Consider the following 27,633-nt stretch of genomic DNA (forward strand, 5'->3'; position numbering starts at 1 on the left):
TTGACATACAACCCTGTGTTTTCTGTGTTATCGATAATTATTTTTACGCGTGTAAAGAAAATCGTCAAGGTAAAAGCTAAATAAAATGGATGCCGGCAAAGGAAACCGGTTTGTAGACATAATTCTAATAAAATGTTTGTTACTAGTAGCCAATTGCCCAATTAAATTAGCTATCCCTTCAACTTCTCTTTTCTTCCTGAATAATTAAACAAGCCAAAAACTCCAAAATATTCCACCAAAGCAATTTCTATGAAGAACAACCTCTCAAAGCAGTATTTACAGCTGATTGCCAATTTTGCAGGTAATCTGCCATATATGAACGTGTAGATTAATTTCGTGGATTTATTGCTAATTACCGCATATGTGAACGAGCTTTTATTATTCTAAAATTCGCACACCAAAGCCTCTTTGCTCTCTTTGAAAAAGCAAGAATGATGGAAACAAGATTGCACCCATCAGAGAGTGCGTGACGCCGCATTAGCTGAGTTGTACAGTGTTGCCAACCATTTGCTCTTCGCAATAAGTTTAGAGCTTTTTTATACCCAAAATGCGAAAATGTTTAAATTTGGTGTTTACTTCTTTTTTTTAATTTAAAGCTACCGAAACTGTAAGTCAAAAACAAACCTGTATTACGAAACAAAAGAATGTTAAGTCACTCTGAGAAGATTTTAGTGTTAATGAAAATTTGTTGGTTCTTATAAAATTTGATATTTTGAAAGTGAAAATTAAACTTTTTATTCCTTTTGAGGTTGTTAGAATGTTAAATCTTCTTCTCTCAACTCTTCTTAACATTGAAAACCTTTTTACACATTTTAAATAGCGTTTGAATTTATTGAATGCGAATTAAAACCATAGAGTTGTAATCGTTTCTTCCGGTCCTCAATCCTTAGCGGGACAAAGGGTATCAAAAGGAGTATTCATAGTAAAAATAAGCAATAAAATACCAGAAAATACTAAAGAAACCATAACGACATTTTTACAAAAGGTTCCTTGTTACATAACCTGAAATATAGCAAAAAAGTCGTTCTCTTAACAAAAGAGTTTCCCTTAACAAAAAGCTCATAAATTAAATTGTACATAACGATAACACATTTATTTAAAACAACGCACATTTTAAAGGCAATTTGTCACGCATACAAAGTTCTTTAAGTAAAAAAAAATACCAGTCTAACGGTTAGACGCGATAGAAGTGAAACCTTCCGTAAAACAAACTGAGAGAGAATGAGATCAAAAACAACAATTGACGCGGTATTTCAAAGATATGTTGACAACATGGAAACCAAAGCATTTGTATCATATTTTAGCTTTCATAAGCCACTCGTATCATTTGTTGAAATTGAAAGCTTTGAGGATGAATAATAATAAAATGAAGAAAATAAAATATGAACTTTATGGCAATATTATAATGAACATATAATTATTCCGCTCCTAATGCTGCTTTCGTCTCATTCTCTCTCAGTTTGTTTTACGGAAGGTTTCACTTCTATCGCGTTTAACCGTTAGACAGGTATTTTTTTATACATATGTATGTATGCTATACTATGGCCTAGCCTATGTACGTACATACATACATATTTGTGTTCTGAACTTCCAGCAAAACAATGCTTATTAATATACACATATGCATCTACATACAACCGCACACACAGGCCACTCACTTTATTCCTGTAAATGCGTATGTCGTCCAAAGCTAAAATTCTATACCTAGCGACTACAAGAACAAAATGCATTAATAGGCGCAGGCGTAGCGGCCATCATCCTAGTTGCCATAGCGCTGAACAGTCGCGGCGGCGCCGAACAGTTTCAACTATTGTACTGTGCAACAAAAACTCATCATCAAAAAATTGGTTTATAAATTCGAGCTCATAGTTCTAAGAGCAAGTACTTTCATTCATAAAATGAGCCGCCCATATGCTAATTTTCTCGACAATTCGAAAATAGTCAATATTGGAATATTTCGCGTAGAATTATTTGCCAATATTCAATTTTTGTCAAGTCGGTTGCCCGCGGCTCCGTAAATATGTTTGCACCCATATATGTATGTAAATATATGTTTCTAAATGCTCGACAACCGCAGCTGCCTGTTCAAGGTTACTGTACATTAGGCCGGGTCGATTTATGGGAAGGCAAAAAAATCGCCCATTGCTCTGTGAAAATCATATTCTAGGGATCAGAATAAGAAATTTTGCCGAAGGAACCATACCTCTAAAACGATTTCTGATGTCCCCCAATATGGGTCGAACTTTTTAGTTTCTTTTCTATAACTCACATTCATTCATTTACATATGTTCTGACTAAATAAATTTCTTAAGAGAAAAAATAGATAATATTACAAATAAATAAAAATAAAGAAAAAACATAGCCATTTAGCTGATTTTTTCACGTAAAGGCCAAAAATGGTGATATTTTGAAATTGGGGTACATCAGAATTCGTTTTAGAGGTATGGTTCCTTCGGCAAAGTTTTTTATTTTGATCCCTAGAATACGATTTTCATAGAGCAATGAGCGATTTTTAAATCGACCCGCCCTACTGTACATGCAATGCTGTGCCTATGAATGTGCGCTGTGCCTATGAATGCGCGCTGGTTTTCTTGAGAAATTTTACCGTATGTTTTGCTGTGGCGAGGCACATATGTACATACACACAACATATATACATATATCCGCATATATACATACATATATAAATTCACAAATTTAAATTTGCTTATGCCATCCTTCTGTGTGCCTGGTAATGAAGCATTTTCTATACATACATATATATACGTATATCTTTTTTCTTCTTCTTTTTGGTGTCGCTTTTTCGTTTCATCGAGTCTCAAATCACTCCCAACGATTCTAAAGAAGTTTTCACTTCAAAATGTGGTATTTTATTTATTATTCAAAAATTGGCATTTTAGTGCGTTTTTATTTCCAAACCTAGGCAACACTGCAGTAGCGAGAGAGAGATTTCACTGCTGAAAGGAGAAGAACACCAACAATAACGGCAATGGGGGTCAATGCGACCAGATGTTGACAAAAAGTAAAGCTAAATAAGACTGAGGGAATTATTGAACTATGATAATTTAAAAAAAAATTTATATTTTACAAAATTATAAACATTATGTTTTAATTAGAACAAGGCCAGAAAAATATCATGAAGAAAGAACTAAAACTCCGAGCCTAAATAACAAAAAACAAAAAAAGAGGTTGTCTGTAAAGTCGGTTTACTGACGATAGTTTAACGTGACAACGTCATAAGAAAATATTGATGGAATGGTTGCAATTTTCAAAACAAAATTTTAATTTTATTTGTTTGATAGATATTTTGTATGGATATAGAGGAGGAGGTAAATGGAATTGCAATGGAATAGGTCAAGTTACATTTACACGTGAATACGTGAAAAATGACGAAACATTTATCAAATTCATGAAAGATATGTTCAATTTCGATTGTGCATCAGACGTTAATAAGTAAACAACACTAAGAGGCATCATCATCGATTTGACTTTCTCAAGACACATTACACTTGAAACACTCCCTTTCATTTCGTATTTTTCCTATCATCGTTTATTCTCAACAGAGAAATGGTTCATGACCATGCACACAGGAAGAAGGCATATGCAAATACAAATACGTGAATTTATATATGTACATATGCGCATATACATACATATATACGCTCACTTAAATAGGAGAGAGCAAGATGTCGAACGTTGCCTTTCGTTTGCTTTGTTTGCTTTGTTGTTCGTTCCGCGCTTTCGCTTGCAGTTCATTCAAGGTAACGACAATGAGCAAGGTAACGACACATGAGCAAGGTAACGGCAATGAGCAAGGTAACGATAAATGAGCAAGGTAACGACACATTTTTTCGTGCGTGCAGCCGGCTAAATCGAATTATAAGACGTTATCACGTCAAAAGTTAAATCAAGTTACGAAAATGGTAATCTGGTCAACAACGCCACTCATTGTCAAACTTATATATACAGGAGCTGGCCCAATGCAGGCTGGTTTTACCAGGTACTTGTTTGGCGTGGCTTTGAAAATATATATGGAGAGATGGGCGCTTTGAACGCTGTCATAACAGTCAGATGATTCGTAAAAGGAAAAACAAAACACAGATGTTAACATTATAATAATACATAATACATTTTTGGATCATAATGTTAACTAAAAACTGTGAACAAATAATGAGAATTTTTCTTTGTAGTGTAATATGCCAATCACGCCAACGCCGAAAGTTTTGGGGCGCGAATTATATTTAGATCGAGCTTGCTCAAGCTTGCAAGAAACGATGAGCAATTCAAGAATTTTTTTACGTTAAAATTCAAATAAATCTCTTATAATAACTGCTTTGAGTTCGATCACTTCATTGTCAAATAAAAGTCACAAATTAATGGCAACACACTTGAAATTTCTGCTGATATTTGTGACAACATTTGTGATATTTTCGACTCCATTTGCAAAGACCGCGTTGACATTTCCGATGACTGCGAGAATATTTGCGAAGACATCTACGGCGTTTTCGATTCCAAATGCAATGACCTTGGCGATAATGCAGCCATAATCACTCCCATGCTTATATTTGTAAATGTTTTGTTAATCCTGCCTTCTCTCCATTTTGGTCGATGACTGCTCTCTAGCCGGAACACATATTCGTCTACATTGTCGCCCTCGACCTTAACTAGCCACGCTGCTCAGACTCTTCTGCTGAACCTTGAGCTCGATCCACTTTGCCATTTTCTAGATTCCGTTCTTGGGACTTTATTCAACAATTCCAACTCTGGCACCAATTGTTACGAATTTTCTTAGGTTACAATTCAAATAAATCTTTTACAACAACTCCTCTGAGTTCGATCACTGGATTTCCAAATAAATGTCGCAAATTAATGGCAACACACTTGCTTTACTTTATTTCCAACACTTTACTTCTAAATGTATACATTTATATTAAGACTGAATCACTCTTTTACTTTTCGTTTATTCACTTACAAGTTCAAAACATATGCGCATGCACCCCTGCTTAAATTCATCTGGCAGCTCGTATCAGCGAGTTCTGTTGTTATAGCAGCTAACTTAACTCCTGTCTCATGTAAACACCTGTCGTATTTGTCTAACTTCATGTTTTTGATTTGGCTATTATCGCTATTGTTGCCAGTCGCGAGACTTCGCCATTGCAATAATATGCACATTGAAAGTAGTTAACACCTGGTTTAGTATGGGTTAGATTTAAGACAGCATATTTATGATGTAAAGACAATATTATGCCATAGAAAATTAAACACTATTAATTGAATAAAGAAAGTGAGCACTTTCGAATGCCTACATATATATTTATGCACATATCTGCATTTGTAGTTATGTACCTTTGGGCAATGCGAATTGATATTGTTTGCCGCATTTTGAAAATAAAAATATGATGCAATTCTTAAAATGTTGGTTAAATCATTTTTTAAATATTATTGCGTAGGATTTCTTTCCGCGTAATCGGTTGGGCTTCAAAATAATAACCCCATAAAACACTATACTATTGTCGATTCAAATTGAAATGATAAAAATATGAAATACCAGTAGGTGCACTCGGGTAAGCATATTTTTAATAAATTGAACTGAAGTTTAGGTTTAGTTTAGGTTAGCAAAGAAAAACTGTTCACACTACAGGAAAACTACAGCCAATTTACACATAACAAAATTATTTTTTATATAATACCTATATGTATAATATTTTGAAATATATATAATACCTCGCTAAACAAAATGTATAGATTTCATTTCTTTTACGAATTTAATAATATTTCGATCTGGCATTCTTGTTTACTACTCATATACCGTGGCATCCCCATATTTCTTGCATTAATCAGCTGAGAGTGGTTTGTTTGTTCCTCGAGCAACAGTTGTGTGCATTTATTTGAATTGAATAGTACAGCTTAGTCTTAATATACCAAATTAGTCTAGAGAGTTAGTTTGTTCCTCAAGTTGTCAAGAAATGTCGACAGATTTGCCAACCATTGAATCTGAGCCAGAATCCACCAGCTCCATGGACAGCGAGTTAGATATTACCAGCGAAAAATTCGATCCCTTGCGCGCTCTGTATGAGCCGGGCTTCGTCATCACTAAGCGGCAACCAAAAGTGATTTACCAAAATATCGCTGCTTTGGAGAGTGCGTACAAACGTGTTGGCATTTTGGATCTCGATAAGCCTGCTGCAAAATTAACGAACAAAAATAAGAAAGCGGTCGATAGTGGCACTAATCCGAGCTACTCCAAGCAACCGACAATGAACACTGAAGAGGGAGAGCAACGTCGCTTCCAGCCACATCAAATGCCCATAAAAGGAAACCGCCGTAAGGTGAAGGACATGCATAATATTTTCACATATCTCGATGGAGTAACTGGGCCAATGGCATCTTTAAAGCAATCAATAGGAGAGCAACATCGTGTCCGTGTACTGATACGGACAAAAAGCGGAATACGCGGAAGTGTGGAAGGGACGCTGATATGTTTTGACAAATTCTGGAATTTATGGCTGCGCAATATAAAAGAAACGTGGCGCCGTCGCAAGTACAAATATGGCGTAAATAAGATGTGTGGCGAACCAGCAGATTGTACTGAGAGATTGCGAGCTCTCGGTATCGAGTTGCCGAGACAGCAAGTGAAGAGTATTAATAGGAAAACTGTAGAAATTAGTAGAGAGTTAAAGCAGCTTTTCGTCCGTGGCGAGCAAGTGGCTTTAGTGAATATATTGCCACATGGAATAGAAATAAGCAAACCAAGTACGCTAAAAACTTCTCGCAATTGAGAAGAATCACTAATACTACTAGGAAGTTATAGCAAGTTTTATTTGCATAAAAAAATCTATCTTTTTATTTTTTGTATAATGGAAAACAATAAAAATAATAAAGTCTGTTTACACTTTAATAAAAACTGAAATCACTGTCACATTTCAATTTATTATATCTGAATAGGAAGCGTTCATTGCAGAACTTCAGGTATTTTGAAAACCTTCCTCACAACTTCAAAGTTTTTGATATTATAGATGCGACATCGTGGCGGCTTTTCGCCTCCAAACGCAAGTGTAAAAGGATCCTCCGGGCATTGTTTCATACATTGCAACCGCCCCATTTGGAAGTCATGAGAATATACTTCTTTGATGGCACCGACATTGAAGTCCCACACTTTCAACATACCATCCGTCGATGTGGATGTCAACAAATTGGCCACAGCTTTATTAAAACATACACCTGATATTTCTTCTTCATGCCCCTTAACAGACCACAGCAGTTTATTCGGCTGTCTGCGGTCCGCATAGTGCAGACTTCCATCGTTTGCGCCAATAACGAAATGATTGGTATCACTCGGATTCCACAACACTTTTTCGACTTCGCCAGGTATTTTCCATTTAACGTAATCACTGTCAACTGTATCAGCATTTCGGCAATCAAACAAACGTACAACACCATCAGCACTTCCCGTTAAAATACTTTGTGCCTCATCCGGATGGAACTCCACCGATTGCACCTTTTCTTCAAATGCTGTTATGGTAGTGTGTGGTTGTCCTTCATCTAAATCCCAAAGTATTAGGGTCTGATCCACAGAACCACTCGCAAGTATATGTTCAAAGTGACAATTCCAAGAAAGATCCAAAACGGCATCTGTATGCCCAAATGCTTCTTTATGATTTTTGCGACTTCCTTTCGAACCCAATTTAAAAGTGGGCTCCATAGAATCTTGTATATCTAAATCCCAAATGGTAATAACAGGATCCATACAGCCAATAGCACACATGTTGCCTGTTTTATCGCTTCCTGGATCGTGATTCAGCCATTCAATGCACAGTGGAAAACTAGGAAGAATGAAATCATGATGTGTATACAGCGATTCTTCGTCCTCGTTAAACACCCAAACCTCCATAGATGCAGCATCGTCCTGCACGTGACCTACCAATATTAAATTGTCAGTTGGCTTAATAATTTCGTCCTCTGCTTCGGAATCATTGTCTTCATCCGGCAATTGTTCAGTGGGATCAACAACAGCACTAATATCAGCCGTATTGGAAGCTTGTTCGTTGTCGTAGTTAGCGAAATCAAATTCATCGCCTTCATTGCGATTCCCACCACTGGGTACTGGTTCGTTATCTATTTCCATTTCGTCTTCGTTGTCTTCATCATCGTCATCATCATATTCACCCTCATCTTGCAGATGGCTTCTTGTTTCATCAATAATACGAGCCAGTTCCGACTGTGTGAGTACAATTTTTTCGGGGCGCTCCTTAGCAACACCGCGTGGCACAAAGCATAGGGCTGGCACAAAGTCAATGCTGGCTTCCTGAGGACCTTCCTCTTCCATGCTTATGATTCTATTTTACGTTTTTATGGAAAATCGGCAAACAAGTTGCTAAAAACTACAAATGAGCCACCAAGTGAAAGAAACGTAAACACGTGCTTGTCAAAATAAATTGACGTATGGCGAATGGTTTGCGTATACGGTGTGCTAATGTCGCGACATTAGCAGTATTCACGGTTTGGTGGAACAATTACTGAAATATTATTTTGAGGGAATTTAGCACTGCGACCTGAAAGATCTATTGCGCCCAATGCAGAAGAATAGAACAAGAAATTTATATAAAAAATTGTGTACCAAGTAGAATAGAATATTCGAAATAAAATGGATTGTGCATAAATATAGTATGTATACGCCATTTTAATAGCACATTGACCATTTAGAAATGCCACCAGGTTTATTTGAATTTTTTGCATAAAACGCCGAGTATGCCCAGCCTGGAATATAATAAATGTGTAATAGGTTACAACGGTTGAAAAATAGAAAAAAATTTTAATGATATTCAAAAATAACAGAAAAATTAAGGAATGTCTTACAAAAATACAGTAACATTTTTGGGCCAAAAGCCCATTGAAGTTTGCATGTAAGTACGGAATATGTATTATAATTTATTATTTTGTTTTTACTTGTTGAGTTCCATTAACTTGCCTTCTTGTAGTTCTTGTAGTTGTAACAGCGTAAACAATTCGTAACGCTGTAGCAAGACTGATAGAATACAAGATTTTCCCATGCCACGCCCATGATGTCAGCACAGAAAATAAACAGGCAAAAATAAGAGGAAGAATAAGCGAAAGTAAGTTGAAAGCCAAGAAAGATTCAACGCATCGAGGTGGACAGCAAGGAAAAAAACTGCTTTTGGTGACTTGTTATGGATAATTAATTTCTTCCAGCTCTCTCAATTATACTGCTTGAAGTACTACGTTTCATACATACATCTACTTATGGCTGCACCCTCAAAGTTCCACCATCAAAGAGGAGAGATTTGGATAGGTATATTAGTCCACCGAAGGTAATTTAACAAAAGCCCTTCCAGCAATGATGAAAGTTTTTGACGAATTGCACTGGCAATTCATGTAAGTGAAATAATTAGTTTTAATTGTAAAGAAAACAATTAAATGCATGTATTTTACAAGTTATAGTGATTTAATTAATTTTTAAATAATATTTTACACGATTTGCTAATTTGTATTGAATATGCAAATGTTTTGTAGTTATGGACACTTTCACAGAGGCGGTACTCAATAAATTTTACACCAAAAAAGGTTTTACGTTATTTTAATTTATTGTAGAATATTGAATTATACGTATTGGGCATATTTTATTAATTCAAAGCACTGAATTGAGTAGTCTTTACAATTTTTGCAAAAATTTGTGGTACAAATTTCGTCATAGCAGTCAGTTTGTTCGTTCGTTTTTTATTTCATTCACAAAATTTATGGTAACCTTAACTTTTTCGACCAAAAAAAAAATTTCAACTTCGTAATATTCAACTCGAAACCAAGGCGAATATAAGTAAAAACATACGTGTATTTTGTTTTTGCTTTTCGAATTCCATCACGTCATAATCAGCATGTGCTCCTCCACATTTGCCTTTTCGGTTCCACTCCAGGAACGCCAAAAAGGGTCCTTTACCCTGCGTAATTTTTTCAAGCCCAATATACACTTTTCCATGTCTTTTTTGGAATATCTTATTTTAGATATTATTTGAATCATCAACTATACATTCTCAATGTACACAAATGGCCGAGTAAACACACGGATGTAAACAAAACAAATAATTGTGACATTATTCTTATCTACGGCGGAAAAACCAGATTTACTAACAAGCACTGAGGCTCAAAAAATGTTTCACTTCAATAAAGCTCCATAAACTTTTCTTCTTTTTGTCAGCACGTTAAAAATGCAGGGTGAACCTCATTAAATATTTACTTATTTAAAATATATTGTTTGTTTGATCTTATTGCATACTTAATAGTTTATTAGTCAAATATTGAGTTATTAATCAATTCATTTTTAGGCCTTAAAATTTGTTATCGAAAATAATTCCAAATTTAGTATTACAAGTGTGGCAGCGCATATTTATTGTTTTCTCCTTCTCGCCACATTTTTATTTATCAACCTTCGATTCTCACTCAATGCTCTTCCACTCAAATTGATTATGTTTTGTATTCTCTTTTTCACGCTCACAAAGGGAGCGGTTACTTTTCGCAACGTGTTGTTGCTATTTGTATTGTGGACCCAAGCATCCACATGCTGGTTTTTCTACGGCTTAGCACACTGTTGTTGTTTTCGTTTTCTTTGTCTTTGCATATTTTGTTGTTTCTTTTCGGTTTTTACTTTGCATTTATTGGTGGGGTTGTTATTGTTGGAACAGTTGCTTCAATAGCGCAACGTTAAGCAGTCGAAATGGAAATATTCAAAATCGAGTTAAGTTCGAATGATGCGAGTGATCGGAGTGGTAGTTGGCACGGATTCTCGTCGTATTGATGCGTCCAGTGAATAGCGTGAATTTTAGAAGCGATAAGTGAATGCCACTAGAATTTGGAAATTTGAGAGTGTGCTACAATTTGTGAAGTAAATAATAATTTCCGTGAAATATTTGCCAAATTTAAGAGGAGCCTGTCAGTTTTTGCCGTTTTTTGAATTAAGGGCTGCCAGAAGAAGGAAACGGAACAACAGTGTTTGCCAGGAAGCAATCGTGTATGTTGTGTTTTTGTTTATAATTCTTTTGGAATTGCCACTTGTGCAGTGTTGCGTGCGAATTGCGTTCAGAGTTTTTTTTTATACTGTGTCGCGGTCAAATTGTTGTTGTATCGGCGTGATTACTATTATTCTTTGCGTACCTTCGGTAATCGGCGTAACATTCCAAAGCTGTTTAAAAATTTGGCAAGAGCGTTTCACTTTGTTTTGTATTGTATGTATGTACATATGCAAAGTATATAAATGCTGACCGTTTGGCACAGAAGTCTTTAAAAGTGATTAAAATACGAAAAGAATTTGAAAGTGTTGCAAAAATCGAAACAATATATTAAATACAACGTAGTAGCAACAACAGTTGAAATCCAATCACTCGAAGTGTATCAGCATCAAATCAATTGGAGATGAATAATCACAAAACAAAATATGAGAATAAATATAAAAACAATAAATAACGAGCTCCATACGAATGCGAACGAGGAACGTAACAGGAAACCGGTTTGCTAACAACACTAACATCATTAACAACAGCAAAAACACAAAAAAAAATCAAACACTTTGGTCTAAGCAAGCATCCAAAGCAATGGTCATCGCCAGCTAGTGATTGAGGAAGTGAAAAGGCAAAGGGTACACCAACTCATCCACTTGAAATAAGTACCCACAAGCGTGCGTGTGCGTGTGTGTGTTATATGTGCATCTTCTAATATCCAATAGCAATTCGCCGACAGTAGTTATTGGAGTTACCAATAGCAACAAAAGTGTATGAAAAATAAATGAGTTTAAAAACAAACCTTTTTGCCATCTGTCCTCGCATACATACGTATGCATGTATGTATATGTGTCAGCGATTCGATAACGCGGCCGGCGGATCTGCTTTGTTTTATTAGTGTCTTTTGGCGATTATAGCGCAGCTTGCTTCGGATATACACATTCAGCACTCGACGCATCGAAAAGATCTCCTGGGTCTACGTTATACTATATGTGCCACATGAGCCTTTCTGTTCGCTTTGTCTACCCGTGTAGCTCGTTTGTTATTGTCTTTTCGTAGTGGATGAGTCGTTCACAATTCATAAACGTTCTCCCGCTGCTGCATCTTGTTTCCTCTTAATTACGTTTACGTGTGCGTATTTCGCGTGTGGAACAACCGGTCAGCTGAAGCAGCCAAGTTTCTGCCTCAGGGTCAGCAGCAGCAGCAGCGGCTATGTCGATATAGAAATAGCGGCCAGCAAATATAGAATGGCAACACTTTCATGAGCAAGGCAGTGACCTCTCAAGTGAAAGAGATAAGCGATATTGGGAAAACCCACATACATACATACATAATTGTCGAATTGAATCAAATACCTAGGGCTACAGTTGAGGAAGACAACTGTGTAATAGGTAAGTCATTTATTTTCCTTTATGTATTTTCTAGAAATTTTTCACTGATCTCATGCATATGCTGATGATCGTACAAACATGCGTTAATGGTGACGAGAGAACAATTGAGACCTGGTGTTAAGCTAAGCTGGTCACAAACAGGGTACAATTCCCAGAGATTTAAAAATACATCGTGTTTGGCGAAGTGCGGGCACAAATCCAAAGTAATTGAAAATTTTCATTTACTGGGGATTTTTTGCTAGTTTGTGGGCATTCCCATTTTTTACTGACCATCGTCGAGATAAGAGTAAGCAGAAGAATTCATAGTGTTTCAAAAATGAGCTATCATTAGGCAAATAAAAGGTGAATTATTCGAAACACTTTCTTTTGTTTTTTTTTTCTTTATGTACGTGTATATATCTGCAAGAGTAATAGAGTTGTCAACAACACGTTGTAGACCAAATCCCGACTATGTGTAGATGACTTCGCATTCTGCAGTGGCCTGTGGGAATGCCCGTGAGCATTCTCAGTTTATTCTTGGGGAGGGTTATGAGTTTTTTAAACCTCTCTTTGTTGTACCCTGCCGGTAGGGATGCCGCCTGGCGTAGCCCCATCTTGGTTTCATCTGTACCAACACTGAGATTTTTATGTGGTTTGGGGATTTTGTTAAATTGCTCAAAGTGACTTTCTACCTAATCATTATTATCTTTCTCAATTATTATCTTTCTCTTTAATTTAACCAATGGTACTCAGAGGTATCTATACATTATTCTTTAAAAAATATAATAGAAGTAAGAAAAAAACTGTTCAAAATAGTCATTATCGTTGTTCTTGAAACTAAAGCTAAAACATTAAATATAACCTTAAACATTGTTTTCGTAACTGACTTTATAAGCTTCTACTTAGTAAAGCTCGTACAATATGCGCAATTTAAACAGTCGTAGTGGATTTATTCTTCTTAAGTGCCACCAGAAGTTCTTCATTTTCTTCGATTATCATAAAATACCAATATCAGTTGTCAATCAGTAGTCCGCAAGTTAGCTTTGGGGCATGAAGGCAATCGAGGCTGTGGCGGCTTGTGACACATCGCTTGTTTCCATTTTCCTGTCTGCAAGGGGTGTGGGTGGAAATCGCCAGTATATTAAAATTTACTTTTTAATTTTCTATTTTTATTTTACAAAGCTTACATAAGAATAAATTATTAAATAAATTGAAGCAAACGCAGCGCTAACAGCAGAGGCTTCCAGCTCTAGATAAAAATTATTAGTGGATAATACAAAGTGAGGGGTGAACGATTAGGATGGTCTGTATCAAACACAGGGGTCTCGGCTGAGACTTACTAACTTTTATAGGCCACAAATCAGAGTTTCAGAATACAAAATACAGATATAAATTTGTTAAAGGTAAACAAATGAAAGTAGATATCAGAACTTTTAAAGTCACAAATTTTTCGTTCATACTTTTTTTCGTTCTTGCTTATTCTTCTTCATTGTATTGGTACTCGTATTTGTCTTTCCTGAGGCTTATAGTTGCTTCTGTTCAAATATTATATAATGCTGCTGGTGCTCCTGGTGCATTTTTCAGCTAAAAAAGTTAAAACAAACCAATAAATTAAGAACGAAAAATATATTTCTTCGTTCCTGATATTGATTCTCGCTATTGCGCTCTCCAAAATAGGTTTCAGTTTCAACCCGCAAATACGGTGAACCGTAACTGCAAAGGTCGCCAACAAAAAGTAACTAAAGTAGCAACTTGCTAAGTGGCTTACACAACTACTTACAGTGGCGCACGAAAAAAATCACTACAGTGCCATGCCTGAATTTAATGGTCCGCATGTGCATTTCATGCAAACTTTTGCATGTAATTTGTATTTTTTTGCTGGTGGCAATAAGACCTTAAGTATGAAAAATTTAAAAATATAAATAAATAAATAAAAATATAACTGTAATTACGAGAAAACTTCTGCAGTGTATTGAAGCTTTAGGCTCTGTAAAGGCCAAAATTGTCTGTGAAAATGGTCTGTAATGGTTTTATCCCAATTTTGTTTGGATAAATCCCACGAAAATGTTCAAGGCGGACGAAAACTTAAAAAAAACATTTTTCAATTGTTTTCGCAAGGATTGTTATAAGAAATATATATTTTTGAATTCGCTCGACATTCTTCTTTATTTTAATACCCATATCTCTATAACGAAAATTGAGTGCCATATGCAAAAAACTATGAACAATGAAAACGGGATGTATGCAGTCCCCGTGGTGCTTTTCAAAAACAGCGGTGGGAACAAGCTTGCAATATAAGGTTCACAAATTCTTCCAGGCTTTATGCATTTCATTTTAAGAATGAAGATTTTATATATGTATGTACTCGTATGTACATAGATTTTTAAAATGGATTCACTTTGGGAAAATAGTTTAGAATATTTCACATATTTCATAAGTGAACTGCTTTTAAGTTAAGACAAGTTAAGTTATGTCACATTAAGTTCAGTTAAGTTAAGTAAAATTAAGTAGGCTTAAGTCAGGCTAGTTAAGTAAAATTAAGTTAAGTTAAATTAAGTTAAATAAAATTAAGTTAAGTCAAATTAAGTTAAGATAAATAAAGTAAAATTATGTTGACCCAAGTCAGGCTAAGTTAAGTTATGTTAATTAAAGTAAAATTATGTTGATTCAAGTCAGACTAAGTGAAGCTAAGTAAAATTAAGTTGAGTTAAGTTAAGTTATGTCAAATTGAGTTGAGTTAAGTTAATTTAAATAAAAAGTTAAGTTAAACAAAGAAAAATTGTGTTGACTCATGTCAGGCTAAGTTAAGTTATGTAAAATTAAGTTAGGTAAAGTAAAATTATGTTGACTCAAGTCAGGCTGAGTTAAGGTAAGTAAAATTTAGTTAAGTTATGTCAAACTAAGTTGAGTTAAGTTAAGTTAAGAGGACTCAAGGCAGGCTAAGCTAAGTTAAGTCAAGTTAAATTAAGTTCATTGAAGTTCATTTTGTGTTTACTTGAGTTGGGTCTGAATTCTGTTGCGAAGTATAATTTAATGAGTTTAAAAGGCGAAATTTCAAATGAAGCTACATGGACTCAGTTGATCGGGGACTTGTTTAAAAAACTAAAATCTCAATTTTTATCAAAAATCGTATGTTTAGAAAAATTTGTTTATTTAGTTAATGAGTAAATTATAAATCATCTTCGAAATTCAAGTGAATATTAGCTAACAACTAAAGTAATGGAGGAAATCATTAAGTTTTTTTTTAAAGGCGGAAATAATTCTCGTATCAAGTGTTTGAGGAAGAAACTTTAACCCAGCAAATACGTAAAAAACCATTAATAACAAAAAAATTATGACTTAAAAGTTTATGGAAAATTTTAATTGGATCTCATTATTGCAATGATAATTTTTGGGTTAAGGTAATGTAACAACAAAAAATTTGCCCGAATTTAATAAATCTGCTGTACTTAACAAACATTGCAATAAGGAACATTTTTCAGAATGTTGATTTACTTGTATGCCCCGTTTGAAAAATTTTTCCCAAAATGCTAATCTTCTGCCACTTAAGTGACCTAACAATGATTAAAGAGAGAGGTTATGCGTAAATTTAATAATTCCAATGGCCAGAAGAAGTCAAGCATGACTTGACTAAGATTAATACATATAACAAATTCTACGCAAAGTGCTCAGAAAGCTATGAATTCGTGTGCAACAAAACATTTTGATGAGAGAATGAATGATTCAACAAGATTCTAGACCGTCACACAAAGCACGCGCCAAACAACTCTACATAGTTGATAGTCAACGTTCCACAATATCGAACGCACAGTGGCGTTCACGAACACGTGCCATACTTCTCGGACGATAGAGGGGACTTAGTAAATACATTTGTAGAAGATGCAACATGAATTCGAAAGATTAAACTTTACTTTAATTCTGCTTTATGTTCAATATCAAATTGAAGTGAGTCATTACCAAAAAGTGCGAAAAGTGCGGAGTCATTGGGCCACTCCGACACGCTTTGGAAAATTACAACTGCTTAAAGGGTTAGTACCAAAATTTTAATTTTTTTTAAGTATTTTTTTTTCATATTCAAATTGTTTTTATTGATTTAAGTTTTTTAAATGTAAATACTGACATCAAAAACTATTACAAAAAATTTAATTTATTTTTTGTTATGATAAATTCGGTCTGCAGTTATCCCTACGCTTCACATGTTTTGGAGTGTCTGAAACAAATTAACTGTTATTAGTAAATAGTCGGTTTTATTTTTGACATGCAAAAATTGAAATTCAAAATGGTGGACTTGAAAATTTTGAAACATTTTTTAACTACAAATTGTTTAAAAAATATTGTTAAATATTAACTAATAATTATGATCGTAGTTTATGTAATGAACCGATACTTGGATGAGTTGAATTAACTCTTAAAACATCGACTAAATACCTAGAGCCCCTAGATTGTAGATAGTATGATGTCATGCAGATTTAATGTGGAAGAAAGAGCAAAGAAAGCTTCTTCTCCTCATGCGCATGCCGGTAAGACTTGGGGTTCATCTCCTCGACTCACACATGCAATCATGTACATGGCGGTTATCAGGCCAAAAAAGCTCTACGGTTCCCTAGTATGGTGGACGGCGTGCGATAAAATGACTTACGTCAAAAGATTGGAAAGCGTGCAAAGGATTGCAGGAATATGTGAAATTGGCGCTATGGGCACAACTCTAATACTTCAAGCGGCAATAGAAAGACTTCTCGACTGGCATCCAATCGAATTAGTAGTAAGAAACTCAGCCTAAAGATCTGCATTAAAGATTACTGAGGATGACTGGACAATTCTCACAAAAACTTTTTGGTCACAGTAACATACATGACATAAACGGAAGGTCAGACTACGTTGCCCCACAAGTAAGCTTTAACAAGAGGCCTGGCTTTGTAATAGAACAGAATAGCAGGTAGAAGGGTTTAGAATCCCATCACCACGTACACAATTTCTTTACAGATGGATTCAAAATGGCGGAAGGAGTAGAAGCGGCTGTCTTCTGCCCGCAGTTTGATTTCTAAAAATCGTTCAGGCTTCCTAATCACTGTAGCATATTTCAAGTTGAGATCTATGCTGTAACAAAAACAGCAGAATTAACGTTGGAATTTACTCGCGTCGACACTCGCACAAACATCTTCGTCGATAGTCAAGCAGTTACTAAATCAATATTGGCTGTTATGAGTAGCTCGGAGTGCATGCAACACTGTAAGTTATAATCAAAATGGATGAGCTCTGCGAAAATAGACAGGTTACAATTTACTGGGTACCGGCACAAGGGAATAGAAGCAAATGAGAGAGTTGACGAGCACACTAAGGCAGGCACCCGCTTGCCTAGGATGAGTACTCTCAGTTTTGAAAACTGAACTAGACGAGGAACTAACTCTGGAAGCTCAGTCTATATGGGAAGACTCCACCTCCCACAGGATTGGCAAAACTATGCTACGAACTTGCAATACGAAAATAACCAACTTTATTTTTTCACTCCCAAAGAAGGAATGTAAAATATTGGTTGAAGAATTAACGGGACATTATCTCACTCCATATCACGCAGCTAAAAGGGAGTAGTCCAGAACTACGCGTGTAACTTAAGCGAAGAAAAAAGGGGTACGTTAAAACACCTCCTTTGCCACTGTCCTGCTCTAAGCAGAACTCGTTACAACTGCCTGGGATCGGTACACTTTTCTTCTCTGAAGGATATTGCTGACAAAAGTTTAAACTGTTTATTAAAACTATGAACTATGGAACTATGTTTAAACACGACAACAACAAAACTAATTCGGCTATGGACCCTTGTGGTCTATGTGAGATCTATTCAGATCAGCCAGATATACCTAACCTAACCTATGTCATAAAGGCATACATCCAAGGTGGCACAAAATTAATCATCCGATTATTTATTTTAAGGTAGTAGTCTGGTCAAATACTAATTTTTTATAGATATTTTTTAGGAATTTTTTTGAACAAAATAAAACGCGATCGTTTTGATTTTATAGTATCTTATTATTGACATAAAAAAGATAGGTAAGCGTCTTAAAAAAAGATAGGTGGCTTTGTCAACAAGATTTTGGATCTTTAGGACATCTGAAATGAAAAAGTTAAACTGATTATTATTCTGTATGCTTGTCATTCTGGCAGGTGTTACAATGGGAATTTTTTTTGGAAAAATAACAAAATGGCGGTCTTCTGGAAAGTCATTTTTCTTATTTTTCTTTAATAAGTTTTTTACTTAATAAAAAAGAATGATTTTAAGTGATGGAAATACTTATTTCGAGCTTTACGCGCTCCGCTGCTTGTCGGATTATGTACTGCACCTGCCCAATTTCCAAGTACCAAATGTGACTGACGTACGACGCCATTTGAAAACCTATAGATCCTCCGATAGGGTGATTTATTTTGCACCACCTTGTGTATATGTATGTGTAGAATAAGCAAAAATTTTATCCCGATCGGATCTATCGCTTTTTCCAGGTTGTTCAAGGTCTGAGTGCATGAGATGGTTGCTTACGTTGTTTCACGTTTTCCGACCACTACTCGATCTTTTTATGTCACAATGGCATTTTCCTTAACAATTCTACACATGCAGAAGAATTCTTCTTTTAGTAAGAATTTGCACTTTTTAGAAAATCGATTTTTGAAAATTTTCCTTTCTTAAAATAGTAGTGCCACCATTTTGAAGTGTATTTTGTTAATGCTATGTGAAATAAGTCCCCTTTTTCCAACAGGGTAGGTTTAAAAATTGTTGGCAAAAACCACAAATGTCTCCTTAGAATTTCATCTCCTTTGCTTTGGCTTTCGTAAGCATTCCCTTTCAAGCCATTACTGAAATGAATACTACGAAGTCTACGAAAGCGACAAGAAAGTGCATTTTTTGCATTTTTGCACATTTAATTTCTCATTGCGCACAATTTGTGCGTATGTAAATATGTAGCTTGCGGTTGGTTGCAATGTGAGTAGAAATACTACTCATTCTATTCACACACAACTGGAGTGGAGGTCAATATTTTCGATATCATACATACATACGTATACACATATTTATTACATGTATGTTTGCATATGCATTTATACGTCGCACAGGAGCGCAAGCAGGCATTCACTTGTTTACATACATATATTCATACATACAGTTTGTCAGGAAAAAGTTTTGACATACTAAAATATTTAAGTCATTTGTGTTTTTTAACTAAAACCATCGCTTCTTATTGAATGTGAAGAGCATTTCAAAATATTCCATTAACTTACATAGTTTCAGTTACCTGTACGTAGGTGTAAAGTTTTTAAATCCACTAAAGGGAGCAAGAACAAAAATACGAGTACAAAAACAAAACAAATGCCTCTCTCAGCTGTCAAGAAAGTGCTTTTACATATCTATTTTCGGTATCGTTTGCTAAGATGATTTGATATACCGTTATCCCATTGAGTAGTCACACATACGTTAATCACCAAATCACCTAATCGCAAAAAAAATTCACCGCATCGAACGTATTTTGTTGAGAAAAGTGCCGCAAGCACGTAGATTTTGACAAGAAATTTTGCTAGCGAGCTTAGAGCTGAATGTGGAGGCGAAGTCTCTCATCAAGCAGTCCGCCGAGTTTTGCAAAAGCACAATTATACGAGCTATACAATCGTACTTCACGAGTTGCTCGAAAGAAGCCATTGCTCTCTGCACAGCCTATTGAAAAGCGGTTACCTATACAGCTCAACCAGATAGCTACTGGAATGATGTGATATTCTGTGATGAGACTAAAATCATGCTGTACTACATCAAAGGACCCAATAAAGTGTGGAGACAACCCTTATGGCAAACTTATTTTCGAGGAATGCTACAAGATACCCCAGGACTATAATGTTCCAAAATTTATAAATGTTATAAGAAGGGGGACCTTTAAGGGGTTATAACACAAGGGCTGAAAAGTCCGGCCTAACACATAGGTGGTACTAGTTTTATTGCATTGACCTCTTTTTCAGTTCGTACTAAACTTAAGAAGATATTTGTTAAAATTTCATGATATTCTATTCATTAGTTCGTGAGTTATTGTGCTAAAAGTGTGGCTACTATTGTTTTTTTCAAGACAATGAATCAAAAAGAATTTCGTGTTTTAATTTTGCACTGTTTCTTGATAGAGGAAAATAACGTTCAAGCGAAGCAATGGCTTGAAAAGTGTTATGGCGACTCCACTCCATCAGAGACAACAATAAAACGAAGGTTTGCTGACTTCAAACGTGGTGGTAGAGACACCAAAGATGCTCAATGCAGTGAACGTCCAAATGATGCGGTAACAGTATAAAGCATCAAAAAAATCCATAAAATTGTTTTGAGTGAGCATTTGACTATGAGCAAGCTCTGGGCAAAGTGAGTGCCGCGTTTGCTCACTGTTCACCAAAAACAAGAACCTCACAAGTCAATCAAAACAATGGGAAAACGACATGAATTGAACTTCGAGCTACTCCCACATCCACCAGATTCACCCGATTTGGCTTCCAGCGGCTGACTGTTCGTAGACCTAAAAACAAATACGCGCCGGTAAGAAATTTCGCTCGAATCAGGAGGCTGAAACTGAGGCCTATTTTGAAGCAAAAGCTAAATCTTTCCACAAAGTGGTATTGAAATATTAGAGCGGCGCTGGAATGTTTGCGTTGTTCTTGATGGAAATTCTTCTTCTTCTTAATTCGCGCTATGACCGCTTCCGCGATTTTGGCCGAGTTTAACAAAGCGCGCCAGCTGCTTCTTTCTCATGCTAGCCGGCGCCAGTTGGACACACCCATTCAAGCCAAGTCCTTCTCCATCTGATCTTTCCAACGCAGAGGAGGCATTCCTCTTCCTCTGCTACCATCAGCTGGTACCGCATCGAATACTTTCAGAGACGGAGCGTTTGTATCCATTCGGACAACATGACCCAGTCAACATAGCCGCTGAATCTTTATTCGCTGCGCTATGTCTATGACGTCGTAAAGCTTGTACAGCTCATCTTAATGGAAATTACGTTGATGAATAACGCTAACTTTGAACAACAACAAATGTGTTTTCTTTGTTAGGCACGGGACTTTTCAGCCCATGTGTTCGATGTAAAAATACTATAGTGACAGCTGTGTTTGAAGTGTATATACAGTGAAATTCCTTATAACCGGACACTCACCGTCGCAGTGTTTTTGTCCGGCTATGGGAGATGTCCGCTTATAAGGGATGAAGTCACAAAATATTTATATACCACACATATGAATTGTATTGTACATAGTTTATTTAAGAAATTTTTGGAAGTAAAGAATATTTGCATACTTTAGTATTACATATAAATACATATATGTACATATAGCGATTAAGTACATTGTACAAGTCTTTACATTTCAATACTAGTTTGATTGAAAAAATTAGGTAATGCTTGATTGCTTTAATTTAAAATGTTCATTTTTTGCATATTGTTTCAAGCCCGCAACAAGTTTTAAAGCCTCATCCTATGATGTTATAGGCTCACTTATTTCTTCTGAAAATTCATCTTCTGAATCACTTATGTCCATAGTATCATCTTGTTGGTCAAATTGAACTCCTATATTGTTGTCCTCAGTGAAAACATTTTGATCCATTTGGAGAAAACCTTTGAACGCAACCATTCGCATGCAACTGACTTAACAAACTGAATGGAAAACTACTCTTAATTTAAAACACAGGACTTGAATTAGTGTATACATGTTAAAAGGGGAATCACCTGTTTCATTTTTATAATGAACAACAAAGCTTGCTTGTGATATTTTTGAATTTTGTCCGTTTATGAGAAATTTTTTTATGAAAATGGTTTGAAATACCTTGTCCGCGTCCGGTTATTAGAGTGTCCGTTTATTAGGATGATATTTGTATGAAAAAATGAATGAAAAACCTGTGTGCCCAAAATTTGTCCGGTTATTGGAGCTGTCCGTAATGGGGAATTTTACTGTATATTGTTTTTGGTTATTATTTTTGTGCTATTTTTAAATAAAATAACTATATTTTCTGCTATTGCCTTATAAATTATTTATATCAGTCAAATAAAATCAAATATTGAAAGAAAACCATGAACAAGTATGCCATATGTCTGAATTTTGCTAGATTACCAGATGTCAAAATACTTTCTTGACAAACTGTACATATGTAGATACATATTATTCGCAGTGCAAGTGCCACAAGCTGAAGTGGAATCGAAGGCCTATGCAAAAGGTACTTAAAAGTGCATGAAGGTTCATTTCCTGCTTTGCAGATATACTACATTTTTTCTATGACCAATGCAAGATGCATTCTTCGACTCAACATTTTTCGTATTTTGTTTTTGGTTTTTTGTTTATTGCTTTTTCCTATTTTTTCATTTGCGTATTTTCCGTATCTAGTTTTTGCCTGCCATCGCGCAGTTTTTCCACCTACTGCACTAAACACACTGATATACTTTTACTTATTTTTACTGGCTGGTGGTTAAATTCATAGGCATCTACCTACATAAGTACCTGCACATGTACGTATGTATGTGTGTGTAGTACCAATGCGGGTTTGCTCAAGCACAATCTCTATTCATTTACTATACCTACAATACTCGTATTTTTCTAATACGAGTACACTTACAACAATAACTATGCAGCCATATGTGTAAGTTGTTACTTATTTTAATCGGTGGCTTGTTTTTTCTGCTTGCTGCAAACGTCTTGAATACTTGTTTACCTTTTTTACTCTTGGGTACCTTTGGTTGTCAATAAACCTAAACTAGTTTAGCTGGTTGACACTGGTGCTGCCTCGAGAGCACTTTGAAAAGATGCATACCTACATATGTATGTATGCATGTGCGACTATTTATTTGTTATTGTGTATGCATGTAAATACATAGCTATGCATGCTTTTATAGCGTTAGAGCATTTTATTGGGTTAAAACAAGTTTATTGAACATTACCCCGGCCATAAGATTTTCGATTTGCCTTTGATGCTTTTGGCATCCTTTCTGCTATGCGAAGCAAACCGTAAGTTTGCAGGCTAAAACCGAATTTGGAAAATAAGTTAGGCAAATCTTAAGGAGTTTATATTATTATATTATTTCTCCATGTCAGTGTTACCAATACTTTCTAAATGCAAACATACATACTTATAGACTACATAAAAGTATAGGGGCAGTCAGAAGTTTCTGAAACTAGAGCTGAATTTACATGCAACTCTGTAGGAAAAATAGCTGTGGCTATTAACAAAAATATTTCAATTTTTTTATTTAAATAGCAGCTGCTAATAACAGTTTTTAAGGGGGGAGCCTGGTTTATAAGGTCAAAAAATCAATTTTTTTGTTTTCGTTTTAAGCGATTCCTAATATATTTCAGAATGTTCACACAAAGTTACAGATCCTAATTCTCAATATTTCCGTAGATACAAAGCCAAAGGTAGGCGAGCGTTAGGTAGTTACGCTGTGACCGGACAGCTATAGTACAAACTTTATCTTCTTTTCTCGACTTTTCATTTTTATGATTTCTTTGAATTGGCGTACATGAATGAAAAAAAATCGAATGAACCTTTTGAAATGAATCATATCTTTTTCCCTTCAGTGTTAAATTCTCTTCTATTTGAACTAACAAAATAGATAAAAAAAATTTTTCAAGATTTTTATACCAAGTTGAAGAGAATTTTTTTTTTATAGAAAAAACCTCCAAAAAGTTGAAATTAATTGAAAAAAATCATGATAACTAGAAATCAATTTGAATTTTTTGCTTTAGATAATAATTACGAGCTGTATCTTGTACGCCAGTTGGAAACTCCACCGTTGCAGCGCTCTACTAATTTCTATGTTAAACATTTTTTGAACTTATTTTAACCAGTACAAACATTTTTTATACTTTTTAAATGTTCATTAAATGATACAAAAAACTTTGCAGTGCTAAATTAATTTTATTCTTAAAAAAAAAAATCGCAAAGAGATGCAATTTTTAGACCTCATAAACCAGGCTCCCCCCTTAATGCCAGACGGCGGCCCTAAATGCAGCGCCAAGATGGTGCTCCCTAGTGGAAGATTTATAAGTTTTGCAAATGGCGTCCTACGTCAATCGTATTTGTCACTTGTGAATTAAACAGCGGTAGTATACGAGGGTCGTTTGAAAATTTCGTGCAAAATGTTCTGTTGAGAATATTGCTGCTGTAGTTGCTGATTAACCTTCAACATCGACGTCTTGACGTTCTCAACAATTAGGCATTCATGAATTGACTGTTTAGCGGATTTTACCTGTAGACGGCTACATCCGTGCAAAAATAAAACCTGCTTAATCTTTATTTATTTTTCGACATAGTCTCCTTTTTGGTTTATATAGGTACTTTGTCTAACGCTTTTCTAGTTTGTTGATGCCTTCCGACTAATAGGATTTGTCCAAGTCTGAAAAATAGCTATTCGTCTCTGCAATCATCTGCTCGTTTGAATAAAATCTTTTTCCAATCAACCGTTTCTTCAAATGGGAGAACAAATAGTAGCCCAGTTTGGAAAAGAGGAGGAATGTGCAATGAGCTGGAATCCTATTTTGTGTCGCTGAGCCGTGAGCTGGTGCGTTTTCGTGATGGGAAAATACTCTTTCGAAAATCACTCAACTTCCTCGATTCACACGAATGCCAAACACAAAGCAATAGACCAATTTGACTAAAACTTGGTGTGTGTTCTTCCAAGAGTTGCTAAAAACCAAACATAAGCTCGATACGTGCCAGTAGTGCCATTTCCCTAACCTTACTCGAACTTTTCAAACGACTCTCATACAAACAGGCAAGTAATGGAGTGCGTAAGAGTCAAAATAAAAATTTCCAGCACTCAAAACATTTGTTTTTTTATTAAAAACTACAAAAAAGTATTAAAACAAAATTATTTAAAATAAAATTAGTAATGAAGATTTATTTTGCGCAGCCGTGTATATTAGTTTTTGATCTACCTAGTTGCATGGACCACTCTAAGCTTTGCATGGGTGATAACTCATTAAGAAATTGCTGCCAACAATTCCTCAGCAGGAAAAATGATTTCTAAGCCTAAAAAATGGATGCCAGAAAGCGAAACAAGAAGTCGCAAAGAATCTCTATCGAAGCTAGAGTTGAGAAAAGTACTAGCCTTCTCCTTTCGTATATGTCTCCGAAAAGATTAGAGATGAGTTAAATCTTAATATGGACTCGACAACAATCAGCTAGCTTCTTGCTCGAGAAAGTTACCACTACAGAATAAAATAAGCTGAAGAGCACCTATTTTGGCCAGTTCAAAAATGGAGGAACATCTTAAGACGGTTGCAAACCATTTAGTCTCACATTCTCATTTTCATCTGATAAAGGAAACCATATTAGATGAGGACAAATTCTCAACCAACCGCGAAGTTGTTAGCGGATTTGTAAGAAAGTGATGAAAACAGAGAAATATTGCTGTTTGAAATGAAAAGGATGGACATTTTTCTTCGCTTTCTTAGCGATTCTGGTTGTCAAATGAACGTTGGCAACGAAGAAGGTATACATCGCACAATAACTGTGGAAAATAGTTTTTTTATTTATTCTAAAATCAACAAACAATTCGTCTTACTGACCATGATTCAATGATAAAAGGTTTGCTCTGTAAGCAGTTTTCTCGTTCTCTCTTGACACATCTGCTGCCTTAGCAAGATACTGGGTTACCACCTCTAGAAATTTTAAGTAAATTGGAGGAAAAGTAAAATTTGTAGAAAAATATTTTATTTTCAAAATGGTCTGCTTACGAGCAACAACTCGATAAAGAGTTGTCATCGGTATGTTCAGGGCTATGGTAGTATGACATGAAATACATACCGCTTAAGTCAGGGCATGATAGAGTAATTGACGCAATCCGAGATCGATGAGTAGAGAATTTACAAAGCATTGTTTCTTATGATGTGGTGATTTAGACGGAATTCATGTTTTGCGAAGAGCTAGCATTTCCCAAAGAGTTACGACAGTCCAGAGGAGGCAAAGCACAGTGATCTGGAGCACGAAAATTTCACATATTTTCACGATTTTTTGCCAAAAAAAATGCTATTGAGCATACACAAAATTTTTATTTGTTTTGAAAACAATATTTATTATTTTAAAAGTGCCGCTAAAGATGACCCTCTCGAAAAATTGAACCTGGGCGGTGTATGGGATTTCGAGGCTTCTACTCATCAGAAATACAAAATTCAAGAAAATTTTTAATCAAAAAGAGTTCAGTTATGGTTGGAACTAGAGCAAATCGAAAAAAATTAAAAATTGGCAATAGGCGCACTTCTGAAAAAAGTTCGTAAAATCGGGTCTTTTTTCACTAGTTTTTTAGTGTAAAAAATGGGAAATTATTTAAATAAAATTATGATTCTAGTTCCGATGATAGCCATACATGTTGTGAACAACATATTCAAATTTCAAGTGATTCTGTTGGATATTTTTTTTCATCCCCGTCGTTTGAGGTACAGAGGCGCACGGACCGCTCTCTACCTAGTTAATGGGATGTAGAAACTATAATATTGGAAATTTCCGCACGAAAATTTTTTAAGATACGATACTTTCGAAATATCGAAAAAAACCAAAAAATCGATTTTTTGAAATTTCCAAACCACCGGGTTCCTTTAAGAGACGTGCTAGCATCTAAACGACACCAAGAATTCAATATCATATGAATCATTGTCTTGTTATTTTATGTGTAGTGCTTCTTTTTTTGCTAAGTTTCGTTTTTACTTCTGCCCTCTTTCCCTTACTTTCGACTTTATCTTTACCTTTGGCACACATCGCGCAAAAATAAACAACTTTAAATGACGTTGCCACTATGCTGGCTTATGATAATGAAAAGTAAAAAAAAGAAATTTGAATATTTTTAAATAGTGGCAACTCATAAACGAATTCTGCCAGCTGGTTTTATGGCAAACCAGCTGTTGTGGATTTATAGCTTTTGCTACAACTTTTGAGCAATAGCTAAATAGTACTAGCAGAGAATTATTCCCACTTTTTGTGGAGTAAACTTTACAGCAAAGCTAGTACTCAAAAGTTAAAGGCAATAAAATAGATTTTACTAGCTAAAAATAAGTACTTAGTTGTATATAGCATAAACTATTTCTTTCACTCGATCCATTATTTAATTAACTTTGATTTTTGCTACGGGTTGATCAGACGGTTTTTTAATAGAATCAGATTTAGGGGATTGAGAAATTACAGAGTAATAATTTATTATTCTCGGCTGAAGGCCTCGTAGCCAGTGCTGCGTTTTGATATTTATGTAATAAAACTAGTTTTGTTATATAAA

General features: G+C 35.3%; 3 protein-coding genes across 3 annotated transcripts in view; 2 read left to right on the plus strand and 1 right to left on the minus strand.

The window, feature by feature from the left end:
* The first annotated feature begins 5,853 nt into the window (after positions 1-5,853).
* LOC128867466 (U7 snRNA-associated Sm-like protein LSm11) lies at positions 5,854-6,875 on the plus strand. The gene has a single exon (XM_054108675.1). It carries the CDS (start codon positions 5,967-5,969, stop codon positions 6,777-6,779), a length of 813 nt encoding a protein of 270 aa, XP_053964650.1. The 5' UTR covers positions 5,854-5,966; the 3' UTR covers positions 6,780-6,875.
* Positions 6,799-8,437, minus strand: LOC128867465 (periodic tryptophan protein 1 homolog). Its single transcript, XM_054108674.1, has one exon. The coding sequence runs from the start codon at positions 8,324-8,326 to the stop codon at positions 6,953-6,955; it is 1,374 nt and encodes a 457-aa protein (XP_053964649.1). The 5' UTR covers positions 8,327-8,437; the 3' UTR covers positions 6,799-6,952.
* Positions 8,438-10,708: 2,271 nt separating this feature from the next.
* Positions 10,709-27,633, plus strand: part of LOC128866047 (probable serine/threonine-protein kinase DDB_G0282963) — a 285,646-nt gene continuing 268,721 nt past the window's right edge. The window contains exon 1 of the mRNA XM_054106520.1: positions 10,709-12,397. The gene's annotated coding sequence lies outside the window, so the exon portion shown is untranslated. The remainder of the gene's footprint in view (positions 12,398-27,633) is intronic.

This window comes from Anastrepha ludens, chromosome 6 (genome assembly GCF_028408465.1).
Source record: "Anastrepha ludens isolate Willacy chromosome 6, idAnaLude1.1, whole genome shotgun sequence".
Classification (NCBI taxonomy): domain Eukaryota; kingdom Metazoa; phylum Arthropoda; class Insecta; order Diptera; family Tephritidae; genus Anastrepha; species Anastrepha ludens.

What these genes read in the sequence shown, in the direction of transcription:
- LOC128867466 (XM_054108675.1), top strand. Translation starts at nt 5,967, where the DNA reads ATGTCGACAGATTTGCCAACCATTGAATCTGAGCCAGAATCCACCAGC.
- LOC128867465 (XM_054108674.1), bottom strand. Translation starts at nt 8,326, where the DNA reads ATGGAAGAGGAAGGTCCTCAGGAAGCCAGCATTGACTTTGTGCCAGCC.